The sequence below is a fragment of the Trichechus manatus genome, unplaced genomic scaffold (assembly GCF_000243295.1).
Source record: "Trichechus manatus latirostris isolate Lorelei unplaced genomic scaffold, TriManLat1.0 scaffold00077, whole genome shotgun sequence".
Lineage (NCBI taxonomy): Eukaryota > Metazoa > Chordata > Mammalia > Sirenia > Trichechidae > Trichechus > Trichechus manatus.
Window position 1 is genome coordinate 10,784,696 of NW_004444013.1, and position 21,093 is coordinate 10,805,788.

At 42.3% G+C, this 21,093-nt stretch overlaps 1 protein-coding gene across 1 annotated transcript in view; it reads left to right on the plus strand.

Annotated features, from left to right (window-relative positions):
- BAIAP2L1 (BAR/IMD domain containing adaptor protein 2 like 1) overlaps positions 1-21,093 on the plus strand; it is a 139,188-nt gene that overhangs the window by 13,605 nt on the left and 104,490 nt on the right. Inside the window, exons 2-3 of the mRNA XM_023735267.1 lie at positions 11,681-11,780; positions 11,872-12,257. Of these exons, the coding sequence (XP_023591035.1) occupies positions 11,681-11,780; positions 11,872-12,257 (486 nt within the window). The remainder of the gene's footprint in view (positions 1-11,680; positions 11,781-11,871; positions 12,258-21,093) is intronic.

Here is a 21,093-nt window from a genome sequence, read left to right on the forward strand (position 1 = left end):
CTATTTTCTCCTTTTATAAGACACAACTCATATTGGATTAGAACCCACTAATTCCAGTGTGAAAGAGCCCTGGTAGTGCAGTGGTTAAGTGCTTGGCTGTGTAAACCATTTGTTCTTGGGGAGAATATGTCAAGATCCAAACAATTTGCTCCCAGGAAAAATATGTTCATGACTGCAATCATATATAACCGAACGTGGCTGGCACTACTCACCTAGGTAGTAACTCACTCCCTCCTAGCCAAGTGGCCAACGTTTACATTTCAAAGTACTTCAAGTTGAAGCTGATATTATCTATAATCAATCATTAAGCCCCTACCTTTCCTTTGTTCTGTCTATATGTAGACCCCTCTCTCTGCGTGAATGGTGGAGTGCTTTGTATTTTTACTTAGTACTGCCCAGGTCGAGCTATATTATTCCTCAATAAAACTCCTTTTCTTTCACTCCTAACGGAGTATGAGATTTTCTTCTTTGACATTTCTGGTGTCAGAAGTGGGACTTCAAAGGTGCCTTATCTTTGACTATCCCCAGGGCATCCAGACACAGGCATGGTACCTGCTGAGCTACCTTGGGCTCACTGCTTCCACAAATTCTCAGGAATCGTTTAAGGCAAAAAACCTCTCATATCCAAACTCTGCTCCCTTCCATTAATAGCTCTTTGAGTTTTATTGTGGATTTGTTTTTGTTCTTGCAAGTAAACATTTGTTTTGTTGTAACTGTCATTATAAAATGGGTAATGTCATATCTAAAGGAGATTTGGAGCCACCTTCTGGGACTCCTGCTCACTACATGAACAAGCATTATAATCCCTTATCATGCATGTTCTTGTCTGTCTGCCATAACCTCACTCAAAACAGTTTGGAACAGTGGCTACTTTGGGGTTCTTTTGATCTAAGTTAACCTTTCTGTGCAGTAAATTAGAGAACGGCAGCTCCCAGATTAAACGGTCCCAGTGGGATACCTATTGTGTTTGGTATATTGAAGTCTCTAAAAGACATCAAGACAGTAAAATTGCTTCCCTGCAGGACACTGTCTCTAAATTAACTAAGCAGAATAAAGAATTACAATGTCAAATTTCAGCTCCCACCCCTTCTGTTCCTCTGCCAGCTGCCACCTCTTTATCCCCTTCTTTGCCTTCCTACACCTCTGATAACACTTCATCTGAACTTTCCTTTTTCCCTAAAAAAAAAAAAAAAACAGATAAACCCTTGCCTGAAATGCCTTTTAAAATTTGCCCCAGCAGTGATGCCAAAGATTCCTCTCATATCACTTTTGCCCCATGGACATGCTCAGAATGACATAGCATTCTGAAATATTTTCCTAAACTCTGTGAGGACGCCCTACAAATTTTCTGAAGAATTTAAAATCCTTGTTGAAGCCTACCAGCCTGGGCTCCCTGAATTATATCTGCTTGTTCACATTACTGGCCCAGGGGAAGCCCAATTATGGCTTGAACAGGCAGAATGGAAAGACCTCAAGGACAGCTTAGCCTTAAATATGACAAAACAGCCACTGAGCTATTGGAAGACTCTCGGGCCATGAGTAAAAAATTGCTAGAGGGTCTCCCAAAGGCCTTTCCTCCATTAATTGATTGGACTAAAATTCACGCTTGTAAACAAAATAAAGATAACAGTGTTTATGATTATCAGACTCAGCTGTTCCAGAAGTTTTCTGAGAACCTGCCCTCACTTTGACTGCGCCTGGTGCCTTTGGTGCTTTCAATGCTGTTTTCATATCTGGTATAAAACCTGAGATCTCAGCCTTAGTAAAGTAACATCGAGTAGACTGGGACACAGCTCCTCTTGCTGAGCTAACCAACTTAGCTTACAAGCTTCCCCAGACTCTTGAAGCCAAAAGAGTTTCTAAGGCTAATAAATTAATGGCCCTTCAGTGCAACAATTGCAATCTCCTAGTCGAAAGAAAATTGCTAAGCCTTCCCATGGCACAAAGGTGGGTATTTGTCTCTATTGTAAAAACCCTGGCCATTGGAAAAATGAATACTATAAGTTAAAAAATAAACAAAAGACAGACGTAGCCCCCTTTTAAAAAATCGTACAATCTGATTCAGAATGAAGGGGCTCTGGAGACAAAACAGGGACTTCTCCTGTGGTTGTTCTTAATCTGCAATGAGAAACTACTTTATTAATGGAGAGCGTGCAAATTTTTAATTGACACTGGAGTCTCCCTGTCTGCTATTAACCTCACCTGTTTACAAAAGCCCCTGCCCTGGAGTACTAAAACCTCAAAAGTAGTGGAGGTCACCAGTGAGGAACAAAGGTTGATTCATCCCCAATCTGTTTTGATACCTTTTGGTCCTGTTGAGGATTTACACTCTTCTTTGCTCAATTTTGATACCCCTGTCAATCTATCGGGAAGAGATCTTTTATCCAAATGGAATTGCCACTTACAATTTAATGAAAAGGGGGAAATATTATTTAGTCTGCCTGATACCCCTAAGTCAATGGAGACAGGCTATGAATTAGACAATATTCAGGAAAAAGAAGCCATTTGCTATATGCAAGCGCATGTCATGCCTCTCCAAAATTCAACTCAGCCTAGTCCTCTCCTTTCTGACATATTTTCCCAGTTACTGAAACCTTATGGGCCACCACATCCACAGATGTAGGTCAAGTTTTGTCAGCTGAGCCAATTAAAATTTAAATAGGTTTCTGTAAGCTGCTGCCTAAAATTCCCCAGTATCTACTCAAACAAGAAGCAAAAGGAGGACTAGCTCCCATTATACAGTTTCCTTTCTAAAGATTTAATTGTCCCCTGTACCAGCCCTTGTAATGCTCCTGTTCTTCCAGTTAAAAAAACAACTGAGGCAGAGATTTGTTCAAGATTTGCATGCAATCAACCATAGTGTTATTCTTAGATTCTCAGTAGTTCCTAATTCTCATTTATTATTTTCCAATATCCCTTCAGATGCAACCCATTTTATGGTTGTGGATCTTTGAAGCACCTTTTTCAGTATTCATGTACATTCTGAAAGTCAATATTTGTTTGCTTTTACCTGGGAAAATCAACAATTTACCTGGACTGAATCTCCCACCTATTTTTCTCAGATTCTGAATGCGAATTTGCAGCCTTTACAGTTTACAGACAAATCCACGTTGCTGCAATATTTTGATGATTTGCTAGTTAGCTCAACTTCCCAGCAAGCATGCCTTGATGACAGTATAGCTTTATCAAAACATCTGGCCGTTGATGGACATAAGGTACCCAGAGAAAAATTACAGTTGGCTCAGCCTTCTGTTAAATATTTGGGCCACCTAATTTCTGCAGAAGGTTTTTCTGTTGATTCTAAATGGAAAGGAGATATTCTTGTCTTTCCTATACCCAAAACAAAGAAGTAGCTACAGGGATTTCTAGAACTCTGCAGCTATTGTTGAACCCAGATTCTCCATTTTTCTTTGTTGGGTCAACCTTTATACAAATGTTTAAAAGTCTCTGAGCTGGATTCATTCCAAATTGCACCAAAAGATTGAGATGCCATAGTTCAATTAAAAGGAGATTTAATGAAGACACCCCCTCTAGGTTTTCCTAATTACCACCGAGATTTTTCTTTATTTGTACATGAAGTATCTGGAAAACGTGGAGGACAAAAAAGACCTATACATTATTACAGCCTACAGCTTGACCCTGTAGCCAGTGGATACCCTCCCTGCTTTAGGGCTGTGGCTGCTACTGCCATACTAGTGGAAACCACAGCAGATGTGGTGCTGGGAAACTTTTTAGATGTCTATATGGCCCATCTTGTGTCTGCCTTACTTAATTCTGCCTTGACACAACATCTTTCTGCTAGCAGGCTCACCTCCTATGAAGTTCCCCTCCTGTCTGCATCTAACATTAGACTATACTGTGTGGCCTGTTTAAATCCCGCTACTCTTTTCCTTGAAACTAATGAAAACAACTATCTTACACATGATTGTCTGGACTTGACTGAGCAACTTTTAACCCCTTGCAAAGACTTAAAGAGACCCCTTTAACTAACTCTGACTTAGTTTTGTTTGTGGATGCTTCCTGTTAAAACCTAATCCTGCTAGTCCTCACTATCAAGCTGGATACACTGTTACAATTTCTACTATTTCTACTAAAGTCCTTGAAAGTCAGGCTTTCCCTGACTTCAGCCCAACAAGATGAATAATTGCCCTCACTACGACTTGTAGAATTGCTTCAGGAAAATCTGCTAGTATTCTTATGGACAGTAGATATTGTTTGGGGATTGTACATGATTTTGGCATGTTATGGAAACAAAGAAGATTTTTAACCCCTTCTGAAAAATGCCAAAAAATGGAGCTTTAGTAATGGACCTTCTAGATGCTCTATTACTCCTTACTGAAATTACTGTGATAAAAATACAAATTCACCAACCAAAAGAAGTACCCCAAACTGAAGAAATTAGAGGACATTATCTTGCTGATATGGTACCCAAGCAAGCTGGTGCTTAAGTTATTTCTGCACTTATGACAAATAAAGAACTTCCCAAGTTTGTCTATGGATAACTCTGACCTTCATGAATTAACTTTAGAAAAACTTTTCAAACACCAACAATTAGCCCAAACAGATGAAATTAAAGCATGGAAAAAGGCTGGCTGTTACCAAGATATTGCCACTAAATTGTGGACTGGGCCTAATAAGAAAACTGTCTTACCCAATTTCCTGCATGTTCCTATGATGTGAGCCTTACAGGAAGGTTCCCATGTGGGACTAGATAAAATGATTGAGACTTTAAAAAAGTATTGGTGGGGAAAATTTTTTGAGGCTGACAAAAATGTTGTCACTCATTGTCCTATTTGCCCTCACTACAATCCAGAAAACACCTTAAAGCCGTACCTGGACAATACCCTTTACCTTCTGGGCCTATGCTTGAATGACAGCTAGATTTTATTCAGCTTCCACCCTCAAATGGTTATAAATATGTGTTTGTAGTGGCTCAGCTGCTAACCAAAAGATCAGCAGTTTGAATCTGCCAGCCGACTCGATGGCAACAGGTTTGGTTTGGTTTGATTGAATGATTTGTAGACTTTCACATTGGGTAGAAGCCTTCCCCTGCCATCATGGCACTGCAGCCTTTGTAGCAAAGAAACTTCTTGAAAATATCATACCCACCTGGAAAGCACCAAAAACTCTTTGTAGTGATAGGGGAACTCATTTCACCAGTGAAGCCATCTAAGAATTGTGTCTAGTTTTTCCCATTTATCAAAGGCTACATTATCCCTATCATCCTCAGTCTTCTGGGTTAGTAGAGAGAACTCCTGGAATAATAAAGATCCAAATAGCCAAGCTTTGTGAAATTTTGAATTTGTCCTGTATCAAAGTCCTTTCCTTAGTTCTTTTAAATCTGAGGTCCATACCATTTGGATCTCACAAACTTACCCCCTATGAAATAATTTCTGGAAGAGCCGTGGCCCTTCCTTATGTTGCCTACACTGACCTTAACATTGTTCAGCCCGAATTACTGAAGCATTGCTGGTCTTTAATCCAATATTCTAAAGAATATCTTTCATAGGTTAGAAAAGTCTTTGACAAACAGAAGCTAGACTCCGGAAGTCTGCCTAACATTGCCCAAGGAGAAGGTGTATATTGGAAGAGATACCAAATAAAAGACTCATTAGAATCTCATTGGAAAGGAGCATACTTAGTCTTCCTCACTGATCCATGTGCAGCCAAATTAGAGGAAATAAAACCTTGGATCCATTTGTCACAGTTAAAAAAGGCTAAGACTCCTCTTTGGACAAGCTAACCAACTAGAGAATTGAAGGTTACATTTAAACCCCCCTGTGGCCAGAAGCAGACAATAGCTGAGGCAGAGAGCTGACCCAAGACCCTGGACCAGGCATGAAAATTCACCTCTTTATCTCTTTTTCTTCTTACCTTTGTTACAGTTATGCCTCTACTAATGTTTTCCTGGATTGGGCAGATGCTTATCCTCACTACATCAAAAGGTTTAATTGTTGGATATGTGGTGACCTCCCAACCTCAAGTCAATCTGGCCTTTCCTGGTGGGTCTCTCCACTACGGGAATCTGATTGGGTTGCTCTTAATTTATGGATACAAGAACAATGAAAAAATAGTTCATTACTACAGGAAATCACTATTAGTAGATTTTCCATTGATAAATGGTCTGTTTTCTAATCTGTATGAAAGCCAGGCCACAATTTAACCTTTAGTCTTATACATCACTTACTTTACTAAATAAAGCCACCCAAGAAAGATAGCTAAAGAATCTTCCAAACCCACAAGCAGTACTCTTCATATTGTAGGTCCATATCAGCAACTATGGGATGGATTCATCTGGTTAACTCCCCAAGTGGGGAGGCTAAGTCAGGTTGCTCCCCTTTGCTGGGAACAATCTAACCACACCCATATGAATAACCCAGCTGTCACCAGACCTACGGGATGGCTTCCAATACCTGAATGTTCATCAATTATAACATTATAAGCTACTGATTGGTTTGCCACTGACTGGCTACGACACTCAGGTATCTACTGGGTAGCCCCTAATAAAGGCACGTTTTGGCTATGTGGAACTAACTTTTGACCCTGGTTCTCCCCAGGCTGGATTGGAAAATGTACTCTGGGCCTGAGCTGGACTCAAGGGCATATTTTAACTAAACTCTTTTTATCATCTAGTGTTCCCACTTTAAGAGCTTGATGGTTTCAATCAGTGTTTCATTGGCTAGAACATTTAATGGCAGTATTCAAATATCAGATAGAACTTGAAGCTGTTATAGCACATATAGCAATATTAATCAAATTTATACAAATTGCCCTAAATGACAGTGCCCATGGGCTTCAAGAGATCAATACCAAAATAGCAATGATGATAAAAGTAGTACTCCAGAATGGCCCTTGACATTCTCACTGCAGCTCAAGGAGGTACCTGTGCCATAGTAAAATCTAATTGCTATGTCTACATTCTTGACAATAGTGCTAATATTACACTCTATATTAATCATATGCAATGTGTAACATCTCACCTTAACCTTCCTGTTCCTTCTTTAACTGATATTATAAGTAATTGGTTCTCCTCTTGGGATGGATGGTAGAAAAAATTGCTACTCTATTTTGGTATCTTTATATTCATCATCGTTTCTATTATGTAATTATAAAATGCTGTTTTGCTTTAGTTCAATACATTTTATCCATGAAATACTGTACTTCAAAGCCATTTGACCCTTCACATAAAATCATGCTGGTTTCACAGGCTTTCACCAATGATCGTGTTGTTTAATAACCTCCCTTTTGTCTCCCTGGGTATGTTTCATCTTGACCTCTATCATTCTGTCCTGACTGAGAAATGGTCCTCATATGTGGCCTTGTCCATTAAGATGTTCCCCATAAAAACTACTCACCCTGAAGATGAGGACTATTAGCTCAGCAAGGTGAAGAAAATAATTTTTATTAACCAAAGCTCCTCAAGAAAACAAAGTCCTTACAGAAGAAAGGCTACTCCATTGTGGGTGATCAGCGCCCCCCAGCAGAGGCTTAATCAAAAGGGGGAAATGTAAGCAAAAAATTTCAAACTGGAGGTGCTCGTGTCAGACATGAGAATGACAGGACCAACATGCATTCCCAGGAAACAAAAGGTCAGAATGTAAACCGTTTGTTCATGGGAAGAATATATCAAGATGTAAACAATTTGTTCCCCGGAAAAACATGTTCATGACCGCAATCATGTATAACTGAAATGGCTGGCGCCACTCACCTAGGTGGTAACTCACTCACTCCTAGCCAAGTGGCCAGCCTTTACATTTCAAAGGACTTCAAGCTGAAGCTGAACTTGTCTATAACCAATCATTAACCTCCTACCTTTCCTTTGTTCTCTATGTATATAAACCCCTCTCTCTGCTTGAAGGAAACCCTGGTGGCGTAGTGGTTGAGAGCTATGGCTGCTAACCAAAAGGTCAGCAGTTTGAATCCACCAGGCACTTCTTGGAAACTCTATGGGGCAGTTCTTCTCTGCCCTATAGGGTCGCTATGAGTCGACTCGACGGTAACGGGTTTGGGTATTTTTTGGTTCTCCACTTGAATGGTGGAGTGCTTTGTATTTTTACTTAGTGCTGCCCAGCTTGAGCTGTATTATTTCTCAATAAAACTTCTTTTCTTTCACTCCTAACAGAGTACTAGATTTTCTTCTTTGACAGCTGCTAACCAAAAGGTCAGTGATTCAAACCCACCAGCCGCTCCTCGGGAGAAAGATGTGGCAATCTGCTACTGTAAAGATTTACAAGCTTGGAAACCCAATTCTACTCTGTCTTATAGGGTTGCTATGAGTTGAAATCGACTCCACAGCAATGGGCAATGGGTACTCTAGAGTGACCTCATGTTATCTTAATTGATAACATTTTCAAAGACCCTACTTCCAAACAAAGTTACATTAACAGGTACTAGGGTCAGGACTTCAATGTATCTTTTGGGGAGACAATTCAATCCATACCTACTTGTAAAACCTAGTGCAAATGCCCTTCTGTGAGTGTCCCTACTTTTTTACACCTGTAGCATATTTATTACACCTCTATTACAGCTTTCATTGATGTCCTCCTTTAATTCTACATCATGCCATGTATTAAAGACATGGATCAAACCCTGATCATTCTGCACATCTATAGCCCCCGGCACAGTACCTTACAAGAGCTGATAATCATTGCTCACTTGCTCTTTCATTCAGCAAATGCTCCTGACTCATGGCAACACCACAAACAATGAGATTGGACCATTGTGATCCATAGAGTTTTCACTGGCTGATTTTTGGAAATAGATCACCAGGCCGTTCCTCCTAGTTTGTCTTAGTCTAGAAGCTCTGCTGAAACCTGTTCAGCATCATAACAGACAAGCCTCCACTGACAGACATGTGGTGGCTGCACATGAGGTGCATTGGCCAGAAGTTGAACCCGGGTCTCCTGCATGGAAGACAAAAATTCTACCCTTACCACCACTGCCCTCTAACAAATTCCCACCAGGCATCTCTGTGCCAAGCACTGAGCCAAGGGCTGGATTGCCCTTCTTTTTTTTTTTTTAATAAGTTATTTTATTTTGTTGTTATTGTTGAGAATATACACAGGAGAACATACACCCATTCAACAGTTTCTACATGTACATTCTTAAAGTTGTGTAACCATTCTCACCCTCCTTTTCTGATTTGTTCCTCCCCCACTAACTTAAACTCACTGCTCCTTAAGTTTCCTATCTAATCTTTAGAGTTGTTGTTGTCAGTTTGATCCTATAATGATAATTCTTTAAAAGAGCCTGGAGCTCAAGGCAGACATTCTTCACCAATTAAACTAAACTATTGTTTGGTTTAAAGAATACTTCATGAGATAATTTTGGTTTAAGGTTTAAAGATATTCTCAAGGCAATAGTTTTGGGAGTTCATTCAGCCTCAATGGCTCCAAAAGTCTAGATTCCATGAGAATTTTAAATTCTGTTCTATAGTTTCCCTCTTTTGATTAGGATTCTTCTATAGAATCTTTGATCAAAACACTCCATAATGGCAGCCAGGCACTATCCAGTTCTTGTCTCATGGCAGAGGAGGCAGTTGTTCATGGAGGCAATTAGCCACACATTCCATTTCCTCCTCCTATTCCTGACTCTCCTTCTTCCTCTGTTGTTCCAGGTGAATTGAGACCAATTGTTGTACCTTGGTTGGCTGCTTGCAAGGTTTTAAGACCCCAGGCATTATGCAATGAAGTAGGAGGTAGAACAGAAGGAGAAAACAATAAGATTAGGCCAATTAACGGGGATCAGACCGCCCTACTCTTAATGTGGGTACAGACGAAGAACAGACCATTCTCAAAGACTGCTAAAGGGGCAGGATAGTCAGAACCTGGAAATCATTTCAGAGAAGGAAAGTTGAATATGATTGGATGTCTGCCTGAAGATTTGCATACAATTATGAACTTGGTCCTGCAATCAAATGAGACCATCTGAGATATTTGCTGGGTTTAGGGTAGTTTCTTAATCCCTGTCTTTGCTAGCTCTGAACCACACTGCTGGGCTGTGGGGTGTGAAAGGTTAAGCTTCTGCTCTCTTTCCAACTCCTTGGTTGGCTGCCTTTCAGCAGAGAGTGAAATGACCCCATTTATCACAAGGTACAGAGGGAAGTTCTAAGATGATCTGCAATGTTAAGGCAGAGATTTTCAAGTTTAAATGAAAGCAACAGACATACTTGAAGAGACTAATACATAACGGTGGCAATTATAAGGTTTCAAATGTCACTCACATATGTCGAATGAAACCCAGTTGGCAAATCTCATGTGCCAAATGTTGGAAATCTGTTAAAGAAGGAGGCAGCTGCTTCCACTGTCTAAAACCTAGGGCTGACATGTTATTTCCCTCCAACATCCAAGAATACTTTTGGTTTCCAAGTGTAATATATTTTATAGCTGAAAATCCCGGTAAGATTGCCCCAGAGTCCAAGTTGTGTTTCTAACGCTCTTGGTGTTCCCATCTGCACCACACAGTCCTTTCTTTGTGTACATTTCTCAGTGGACTTTAGCACAGGAGCAGTTTAGAAGCCTTGTATCCCAACAGCTCATAAAAGATGTAGTTGCCACCCGAAAAGTTCTCAAAAATCAGAGTAAGACCACCTGCCCTGATTTGGTGGAAGTCTCAGATGGCTAAATGGTGGTTCCCACTGGGAGAAGGCTGTTCTGGAGTCCCAGGGTCTGGTCACCCCAGCTGTAGGTGTACACCCTGGGAGAGGCCCAGAGAGGGCAGGGGCCTTATCCTGGGCAGGGCGGAGACAAACAGGAACTAGACTGTCTGTGAGTGATCAAAGTCAGAACTACCTCCACCACACCTCAGTGCAACGTGGTTTTACAAATCCTATAATGACCTTGTGAATAGCACGGTTGTATGGCTTTGGGTTAAAGGCAGCTCTTAATGTAAACTTGAAAAATATACTGCCATTTCCTGGTATATCTTTGGCTATGTGTATTTTCACCAAAAAAAAAAAAGGTTGAGAAGTTAGAGGATTGACATGTTGTCGGGTTGTTAACCAGTGTCATAAAACAATATGTGTACTACTGTTTCATGAGAAACTATTTGTTCTGTAAGCCTTCACCTGAAGTACAATAAAAAAAAAATTGTGCTCACCCAAAAAAAAAAAAAAAATATATATATATATATATATACTGCCATTTCCGTAACTAGGCCTTGGCATTTATTGATTTTTTGATATATCAGGAGCTTCCAAAACTCCAAGGGGCAGTCCCCTTCCTTTCTCCACCTCTGAGAGTCCACGCTTTGGGGTCAGTAACAGGGGTGGGCAGGGAGGAGTCAAACAGGGATGTCAATACAAGGATATCAAATAGAGGAGCGGGGGTCGTGGGCCCTCTTCCCGCGGTCCCCCAAAGGCAGGGCTGGGGGAGAGAGCCTGCGGAGGGGATGGGTCTCGGGGACTCCGGGGCCAGCACTGTGAGGGACACGCGAGGGCTCTAGCACTACAGAGGCCTCTAGCACTACAGAGGCCTAACCACCCTCGGTCCGTGCCCTGCCCAGGTAGGTCAGCATCCCCAGCTATAGACGCCTCTGCGGTCGGGTCCTGGCAACGCAGGGAACTAGGGGTGGGCCGCAAGAGGGCGGGCCGAGAAAAGGTCGTCCCGCGGCCGCCTGGACCGCCTCAGGCGGGGCCGCCCCTCCTACCTGGCCCGGCCCTCCTCTGTTCCGCCCGTCTCAGCTGAGCACCCCCGCTCACTCCGGCCGGATCCGCCCCGCCCACCCGGCCGCCCTGCCGGTGGCCTCTCCGCTCACCGGCCCGGCCCCACCCACGCCAGCCCGTACGTCCTCCGCCCGTTCACCCCAACCGCTCTGCTCCGTCTCAGTCGCGGACCCCTGACCGCGTCAGGTGCGGGTCTTCCCACCCACCAGTCCCCTTCGCCGTCGCCCCGCCTACCCCGGCCCGCGGCCCCGCCCACCCACCAGACCCGCCCTCCTCAGGTAGGGCCGCCCTGCCTGCCCCGCGGCGTCAGTTCGCTTCTCCTCAGCTCTTCGAGGGCGGCGGTGGCGGCAGCGGTCGCGGCACAGCAAGTTTTAATATTTTGACGGCGGTTGCGGCGCGCGCCAGCACTCTCCGGCCGACTGCCGTGGAGGCGGCCGACCCTCGAGGGCCCCTTAGCCGCGCCCCCGCGCTCCCGCCGCCCGAGTCGGACGGCCACGAGGCTCCGCCGCGTCCTCCCGCGCTCGCCGGCTCGGCGGCTGCAGCCATGTCGCGGGGCCCAGAGGAGGTCAGCCAGCTCACCGAGAGCACCTACCGGGTAGGCAGAGGCCTGCGACGCCGGGGTCGCCGGGTTCGGGGTTCGAGGGCCGGGAGGCCCCGGGACTGTGGGAGCTCCGGGTGCGGGGTTCGGGGAGGCCCCGGGACTATGGAGGCGTCGAGTTCGAGGACCTGGAGCCGGGAGGCCCCGGAACTTGAGTGCGTCGGGTTTGCGATTCGGGGACCTGCGGCGGGGAGGCCCCGCTGGCGGCTCGCGCTCTGGTCGTGGAAGGTCGGGATGTTTCACCTTAGGGGACAGGAGGGGACTTTACGCGGCCATGCCTACTCTCCCCCGCGCCTCCTGGCGCGGCCCTCGTAGCCCCAAGTTTCCCACCCAGTGGTGTTGGGGTCGGTTCCTGGGCGCCCCCTCCTCCGACTTCTTGGGGTCAGTGGCCGCTCTGGCGGGGCTGCCGTGCTGAAGCTCTCGGAGGCCAGAAAGACTGGCTCGAATTTCTCCTGAGAAAATAATGCGCCCAGGAATGTAGGGGGGAAACTCCCAGGTAATTAGGAGCGTCAGGTGAGCCGTGCTCCTCGCGAGCCTCCATGGAGGCTCCCTGGACCCTGGGATTTTTCTCGGGTGGGGGCGAGTCGGGCAGCGAGGCTGGAAACTCTTGTCCTTGTAGCCCATTTCTCACCGGCTCTGAGGTGAGCTTGGCTTTTATACATCGATTATTTTGTGGAGTTGTTCATAAAATTGACCTAACCTTAAGGAATGCGTGGATGGTCAGTCTCGGAAGTTGTATTTATTATGAGAGGATTTTTCCAGAAACAGACATGAATTTAGGATTAATGGCTAGTTTGGTAAGTTTAAGTACTTCTAAATGAATTCCAGTTGAAATAAGATATGTGTTTAATCATCTGCTATTAATAGAATACAAAACAACTTTTGTTTTAATTCAGTTTAGGCTCATTGAAACCCTGAGATTTGGAAGTTCTCTAAATTCACTTGTAGCCATTTTTAAGGTCCACAGTTTGGTCATTTTTATAGTTGTTTTTTGTTTTTAACCCTAAAATTTAATTTCTGGGTTTGCAGGGTCTGAGTGAGTTGCTGAAATCGGAGGAGTTTGTTGACTTTTGTTGAATAAGAATTTATTTTAAAAAAATATTTTCATTATCTAGTCCAAAAGATTATCAGTTCCCTTCATTTGAGTACACAAAGTGGTTACTGTAGCATGAATTATACTATACTGGTAGATAAAGTAGACACCAGTGAAATGGTTGACAGCATTTTTGGGCTAAGCAACAGTGACCAAAAACTGTACCTTATCCACATGTTTCCATTATCGAGGGCAATTTTTAGAGATTCGAGGAACTTGACTTGTAAAATCTTATGTTTATATTGAGATTGTTAGTTAATATGTAAATGATTCTGAATATGGTGGAGCAGAAGGTGTGGGGTGCTGACACAAAGTGTGTAAATAAAACACTCTTAGACTTGGGAGTAATGGCTACCCTGATGAATGTCAGTTAAAAACTATGTAATTGAGGAATACAGAGCATTGCAGATTAGAGCAGAGTCTGTGTATCAGCTGGGGTACAAAAACTGATGAACACGGAAGTTCTTTTCCCTCTGCCTCCAAGAATATAAACCAAAACAAACCAAACCTGTTGCTGTTGAGTCGATTCCGACTCATAATGACCCTATAGGACAGGGTAGAACTGCCCCATAGGGTTTCCTAGGCTTAATCTGGGAGCAGATCCACAGGTCTTTTATTGCACAGAGCAGCTGGTGAGTTCATACTGCCTATCTTTCTGTTAGCCGCCAAGCACTTAACCACTGTGCTGCCAAGTCTCCTTTCCAAGAATGTAGGCATATGTATCTTTTCAACCTTAGATGAGGCATCAAATTGAGACAATTAGATGCTCAGGAGTGAACTGTTTTCTTTGCTCCTTCTGCTACTACTTCCTGACCTTTAGTGATGACTCGATGGAGGGGCTGCCCTCCAGTGAATTACAGTGTCACAGGTGCCAGCCACTTTGGCATATCATATTACCCAAGGAACAATTAAGTGTTCATACAGAACCTATACATAGACCAAGAGGCAGTTCATACAGAACAAGGGGATACTACGTGGTTTAAAATCAGGAAAGGTGTGTGTCAGGATTTATCTTTTCACCATATTTATTCAATCTATGGAGCCCTGGTGGTGCAGTGGTTAAGAGCTAGGCTGCTGACTAAAAGGTCAGCAGGTCGAGTCCACCAGCTGCTCCTTGGAAACCCCGTGGGGCAGTTCTGCTCTGTCCTGTAGGGTCGCCTATTATAAGTCAGAATCGACTTGATGGCAATGGGTTTGTTTTGCTTTTTTTAAATTCAATCTGTATGCTGAGCAAATAATCTGAGAAGCTGGATTATATGAAGAAGAATGTGGCATCAGGATTGGAGGAAGACTCTTTAACAACCTGTGATATGCAGATGACACAACCTTGCTTGCTGAAAAGTGAAGACGACTCGAAGCATTTCCTGATGAAGATCCAAAACTACAGCCTTCAGTACGGATTACACTTCAACATAAAGAAAACAAAAATCCTCACAAGTAGACCATTAAGCAGCATCACAGTAAACAGAGAAAATGTTGACGTTGTCAGGGATTTCATTTTACTTGGTTTTATAATCAACACCCATGGAAGCCGCAGAAATCAAACAATGTAGTACATTGGGCAGATTTGCTACGGAAGACCTCTTTAAAGTGTTGAAAAGCAAAGATGTCGCTTTGAGGACTGAGGTGCGCCTGACCCAAGCTGTGATATTTTCAGTTGCCTCATATGCATGCGAAACGTGGACAGTGAATAAGGAAGACCGAAGAAGAATTGATGCCTTTGAATTATGGTATTGGTGAAGAATATTGAATATACCATGGACTGCCAGAAGAACGAACGAGTCTGTCTTGGAAGAAATACAGCCAGAGTGCTCCTTGGAAGCAGGTACTTTATCAGGAGGAACCAGTCCCTGGAGAAGGACATCATGCTTAGGAAGGTAGAAGGCCAGCGAAAAAGAGATGGATTGACACAGTGACTGCAACAATGGGCTCAAACATAGCAGTGATTGTGAGGATGGCATGGGATGAGGCAGTGTTTCATTCCGTTGTGCATGGGATCACTATGTCGGAACCGACTCAGCGGTGCTTAACAGCAACATTACCCAGAGAACTGGAGCAGGAGTAAAAAAAATTGTAGCTTTCATCATTTGGGTTACATGTATTTATAAGCCGTTTTCATTTTTTGGAAGGTTATAATCCCCAAAGGTCAGAGACCAGTACCTTATTGCTTCCCAGGTGTCTTCAGACATACCCAAAGCTCACTAATTGTTGATTAAAACCAAGTGAATGACTTTAAATCACCATTTCCTCATTATTGTTTTGGAAACACATTTTTGGTGTTGAGGTGATGGGATCAGATTTACAGTGCCAGACAAGTTTATGTCATCTGTAAAATGAAGTTAAGGGCGCTAGGCCATGGTTTGGCTGTGATGGAAATTCACAGTGAGGTTTTACATTCACTCCTCTGACTGGAAGCCGGAAATCCTTTCACCACCTCTTCATTCCCTTCTCTCTCCTTTTTACCCCCCCACCCATCAAAAGCTGGACATAATTTAAGCTTAATATGGCAAAATCTACTGGCAGTGTTGATGAATCTAGTTCTTTTAAAAAGAGATGTCCTTTGTTACCTAGCAGTCTACAATATTTTACTAATAGAAACTCAGCCTAACCAGGTGCATTTACAGAAGGCACCTGTGAATAAGATTTTATGTCATGCTAGTATGGGTTTTAGTTTTTTTTTTAAAATACAGTCAGTCCCCGGGTTACGAATGGTTGACTTATGGACAACTTGTACTTAAGAATGGACTGCCATAAAGCCTATTATATTAAAAATTTGAGTTAAATACAATAGTTTGTAATAACAAACGCACATGCTACTTTGTGACACTCATGAAAACCTTGTGTGGTGTGGTTTGGAAATGTTTTAAGTGTTTGGTTTTATATGCATACCTGTTGCCATCGAGTCAATTCCAACTCAGAGCGACTCTTTAGGACAGAGTAGAACTGCCCCATAGGGTTTCCAAGGAGTGGCTGGTGGATTGGAACTGCTGACCTTTGGTTAGCAGCGGATCTCTTAACCACTGCGCTACCAGGGCTCCTTTAAATGCATAGAAAGATAAAGTATGTACTCTATACTAAGATGAACATTTGACATTAAATAAGAACCATACAAACTTGTTCTGACCAGAAGTTCGACTTAAAGACACTTAGGAAAGGATCTCGTTCAAAACCTGAGGACTGCCTGTACTCAAATGTCTCCAACTTTGAAATGAATAAATTCTTCTGGTGGTGGTGGTGGTGGGGTGTTGTAGAGTAGTGTGATCCTCTGTATGCAGTATCAGATATCCCTAAATATATGCTTACACATTTGCTGAGTTTTCTCAAATATGTACTTAGACAAATGATTACTGGAGATCCATGCTAACTCCCAGGAGGATTTGTGTTTTACTGCTTCACAAACAAATGGCATAATAGTAAGCCCCAAACTGTCAAGTAATGTTACTGTTGCTAATTAGAGTTTAGCCAAAGACCCCTCCCTCTCCCCCCACTTTAGTCTACAGTATGCCCATAATTTGCCGTCAAAAGCTTGCTTGTGATTTTGCCTGGTTTTCTGATGAGTACATGCTTTAGTGGTACCAGGAAGAAATAAAAGTTCAAAAACACCTTTAATTAAGAGTCACCACAACCTTTCTAGAAGTTAGAACTGTTGAAGTCTTAGGAAGTTGAGGAGGGACAGGCGGGGCAGCATCCAGGGGTGTCATCCCTATGTTAATCTTAAGGCAGCAACAAGGGGGGAAATGACTTAAAAGGGAGAAGGGAAAAGGGACACTAAAGTCTTTGTTTAAATGTCACTTTCGCAGTGAGTCATACTTAAACAGCTTCACCCATCTCCCCAACCAACTTATGGTACTTGAGCTTTTCCTCCATAGTGCTTATGACCTTCTAATATGCTATATAAATGTATTGATTATATTTGTCTCTCTTCCCACACCAGCTAGAATGTGAGCTCCACAGGGGCAAGGAGCAACTGGCATGTAGTAGGTGTGCACATTTGTTGAACAAATGAACATTAATTAAGCATCTATCTCATGTGCTAAAGGAGCCCTGATGATGCAGTGGTTGAGCGCTCAGCTGCTAACAGAAAGGTTGGCAGTTTGAACCCACCAGCCACTCATGGGTAGAAAATTTGGCAGTCTGCTTCCATAGAGATTTACAGCTTTGGAAGACCTATGGGGCCGCTATGAGTTGGCAGTAGGTTTAGGGTAATCTTTACCGAAGCCGACTGCCACATGTTTCTCCCAAGGAGCCACTGGTGGTTTTGAACCACCAACCTTTTGGTTAACAGTCGAGCGCTTTAACCACTGAGCCACCAGCGTTCCTTTCTGTAAAGATTGCAGCCTTGGAAACCCTATGGGGCAGTTCTACTCTATACTATAGGATTGCTATGAGTCAGAATTGACTCGATGGCACTGGAGTTTAGTTTTGGATCATGTGCCAGGCTCCCTACTCCCTCACTTGACACTCAAAGAGTGTTTCATTTTACGTATGCATCAGCCCCATGAGTTGGATGTGGATTTTTGCTTATTTGATTCTCATTTTTCAATGGAGAAACTGAGGCCCCAAACTAGTGAGTCACCAGCACCCACATGCTAGCTACCATACTCTCCATTTTGTATGGTAATTTAGTTTCTAGTGGCCAACAAGTGCACAAACCAGATGTGTTTTCATAATTTGGTGATCTAAGATGTCACCAAAACATTCTGTCATCTTCCTTCTGCTAATTCATCATCATTGGCATGTTTTTTTTTAAATTTTTTATTCATATATTTTTTTATTGTGGTGAAAATATACATGACAAAACATATGCCAGCTAACAATTTCTACATGTACAGTTCAGCGACGTTGATTACATTCTTCAAGTTGTGCAACCATTCTCGCTATTCTTTTCCAAATCATTCCACCCATTGGTATGGTTTGAACAAACCTTTTTTTAATAAGAAGATGAGGTTTGTTCGGTTATTGGGTAAAGCAGACAACCTAGGCTTGTGTACAAAGTTTTGTTCATTTGCTTTTATTAATGGTTTTCTATTTTCTCAGACTTGGGCTTAACTGGGGATGTGTAAGTTAGAGTCCCTGCCTGATTTGTTTCCAGCGTGGATGACAAGGTACAGGTTTAGCTTTTGAAGCATAAAATGTCTTTGTAAGAACCCTTTATTAGGTGTATTTTTTGCTGTAGCTGTATACGCTATTTAGTATCTTAATCTTTTCCCATAACACAACTTTCTTTGGGTATGCTGAAGATAAAATGGGATTTGCAAAAGCCCAGACAACCTGCTCTTAGCTCCATGATGACTAAAAATGGAGACAATGAGAGGCAGGTACCAGGTAGCAGTCAAAAGGGTTGCCAGGTATCGAATATTAAACTGAACAGCCCAGTATTTTAGCTTCTCGTATGGTAAAATGAAAATACAAAACCAAATAATAATAATAATAGATTTCTGTCATAAACATTTTTTCTTGGTTGGAAAGAGGTTTGAGAACTATGTTGACATTATTACTGTGCAGACAAAGCAGCCTCCTTTATTATGAGGCGTGGGAAGCTGGGACCACTTGGAGAGGTGACAGCATTCACAAGTTTCAGATTGCTTTTGAGTTTACATTTGTGACATTATTTCCGTCGTGGGCACTAATTCTGGCGGGCACAGAATGCATTTCTCATGTAATGAGCCACATGTAGCTGTTCAAGGGAAACTAAATGTGCCATAGAATTGCAACAAATTAGATTTTTGTTTTCCTCAACATTTCTTTAGCCATTTATTCTGCATTTAAAAACTAACAATTATAAAAGTTGCAAAGTCTGATGTTAGTATACATTATGTGTTGAAACATGCAAGTGTATTTTTTGCTTGTTTATTTTAAAAACTTTTTATTGAGCTACAGTATACATACAGAAAAGTGTCCTTACATGTACAGCTCATTAAATTGTCACAGACCAAATACATCTGTTTAACCAGCACCCAAATCAAGAAACAGGCCATGACAGCACCCCTGAAGCCTCTCTCCTGCCCCCCTGCAGTCACTACACCCCTCTCAAGGGTGACCACTCTTAACTTCCAACAGCATCCGTTAGTTTCACCTATTTAGTGCTTTGCGTAAGTGGGTCCTCCTATATGTCTGCCTTCTTTCACTCATTGCATTTGTCAGATTCATCTATGTTGTTGGAGTAATTATAGTTAGTTTGATCTCATTGCTGTATAGTTTGAATATATTATAATTTATCCTTTTGATGGGCATTTAGATTGCTTCGAGACTACTCCAGGATATTATGAATAGTGCTGCTTTGAACATTCTAGTACATGTCTGATGGGCATAAGCCCGCATTTCTTTTGGATGAATACGGAGGAGTGGATTTGCTGGGTTGTAAGGTATTCCAATGTTTAGCTTTAGCAGAAACTGCCAAGCAGTTTTCCAAAGTGGTTGTGCCTGTTTAAATTCCCACGAGCAGTGTATGAGAGTTCCAGTTGTTCTGTATCCTCGCCAACGGTTGATATTTTCCGTCCTTTTCACTTCATTTATCCTGGTGCGTGTGTGCAAATAAAATTTTAAAATTAAAAACAAAGCAAAACTGTTTACCCCAGGCGTGCTGGAGATCTTTTGCAGAGCCCTGCCTGATACCTCTTTGGATCTCCATAGGGGGTACTTAATGTCAGAAGCCAGACTAGGACTAGGGAACATGGGGCGGAGAGCTGCCATGCATTTGTGGTATTCACTAGAGTAAAACAGGAACTTAAGTTTATTAGACTCAAAAACTGTCATAGTCGGACACACCAAAAGGTTTTGTGTATAAGGGATGTTGGCCCTATTTAAACAAACTGAAGTAGGATTTGGGTTAGTTCAATTTTCTTGTTAGTTGAGTATTAACGAGAGTACTCTCCCTTTGTTTTATGTAACTTTTCTTGGAAATTCTATCCACTTTACTGTTACAGACGTATTAGGCTAGTTTTTAAACAGAATTTCAGTGAGTTAACAGTTCAATCAAGTTTTTAAGACTTTAGTGCCTTCTCAAGGAAATGTTATTTTTGATTTGGGTCTTCACCCCAGTTAGATTGTAAGCACTTGAAAACAAGTTCCCAGAATGATACTTGTCAGCATCTCCCACAACTGTTCATATTTTATTTATTTATTTGTATGTGTGTTGGTTTTAACTCAGAGGCTTTTTTAAACTACATTTTTCTCTGAACCAGAAAATTTTCTATGAAAAATTATACTGAAAATGAAAGTCGCCCGGAATCTCAGAACCCATAGAGAACACTGTTAACTTTTAGGTTCTTTCTCTCCTCCAAATGGTTTTTCAGTACATCTTTCCACATCAGTCAGTATTCTGTGCCTCCTCATTTCAGTGACTCCACAGGACTCCGTTCTTTATCATCATTTATTGATCCAGTTCCCTCTTGTCGGGTATTAAGATCGCTGCCAGTGCTTTGCTATTAAAGTACTGCAGTGGATGGACATCATTGTAGGTACGCCTTTGCATGCATCCCTGATGTTTTCCTTAAGCTAAGTTCCCTGAAGGGAATTGTGGGTCAAAGGGTAGGTACATTTTAAAGCATGTTTCCTACACATTGCAAAATGTCTTCTAGATAACATATACCGAATTATCCTTTACTCTGCATTGTGTGAGAGTGCAGCTTTCCCTCAACCCCAGCCAAGAAAGTAGATCTTTTAAAACTACTTCCTTTTTTTCTTTTTTTTTTTTTTAATATTTTATTGTACTTCAGGTGAAGGCTTACAGAACAGATA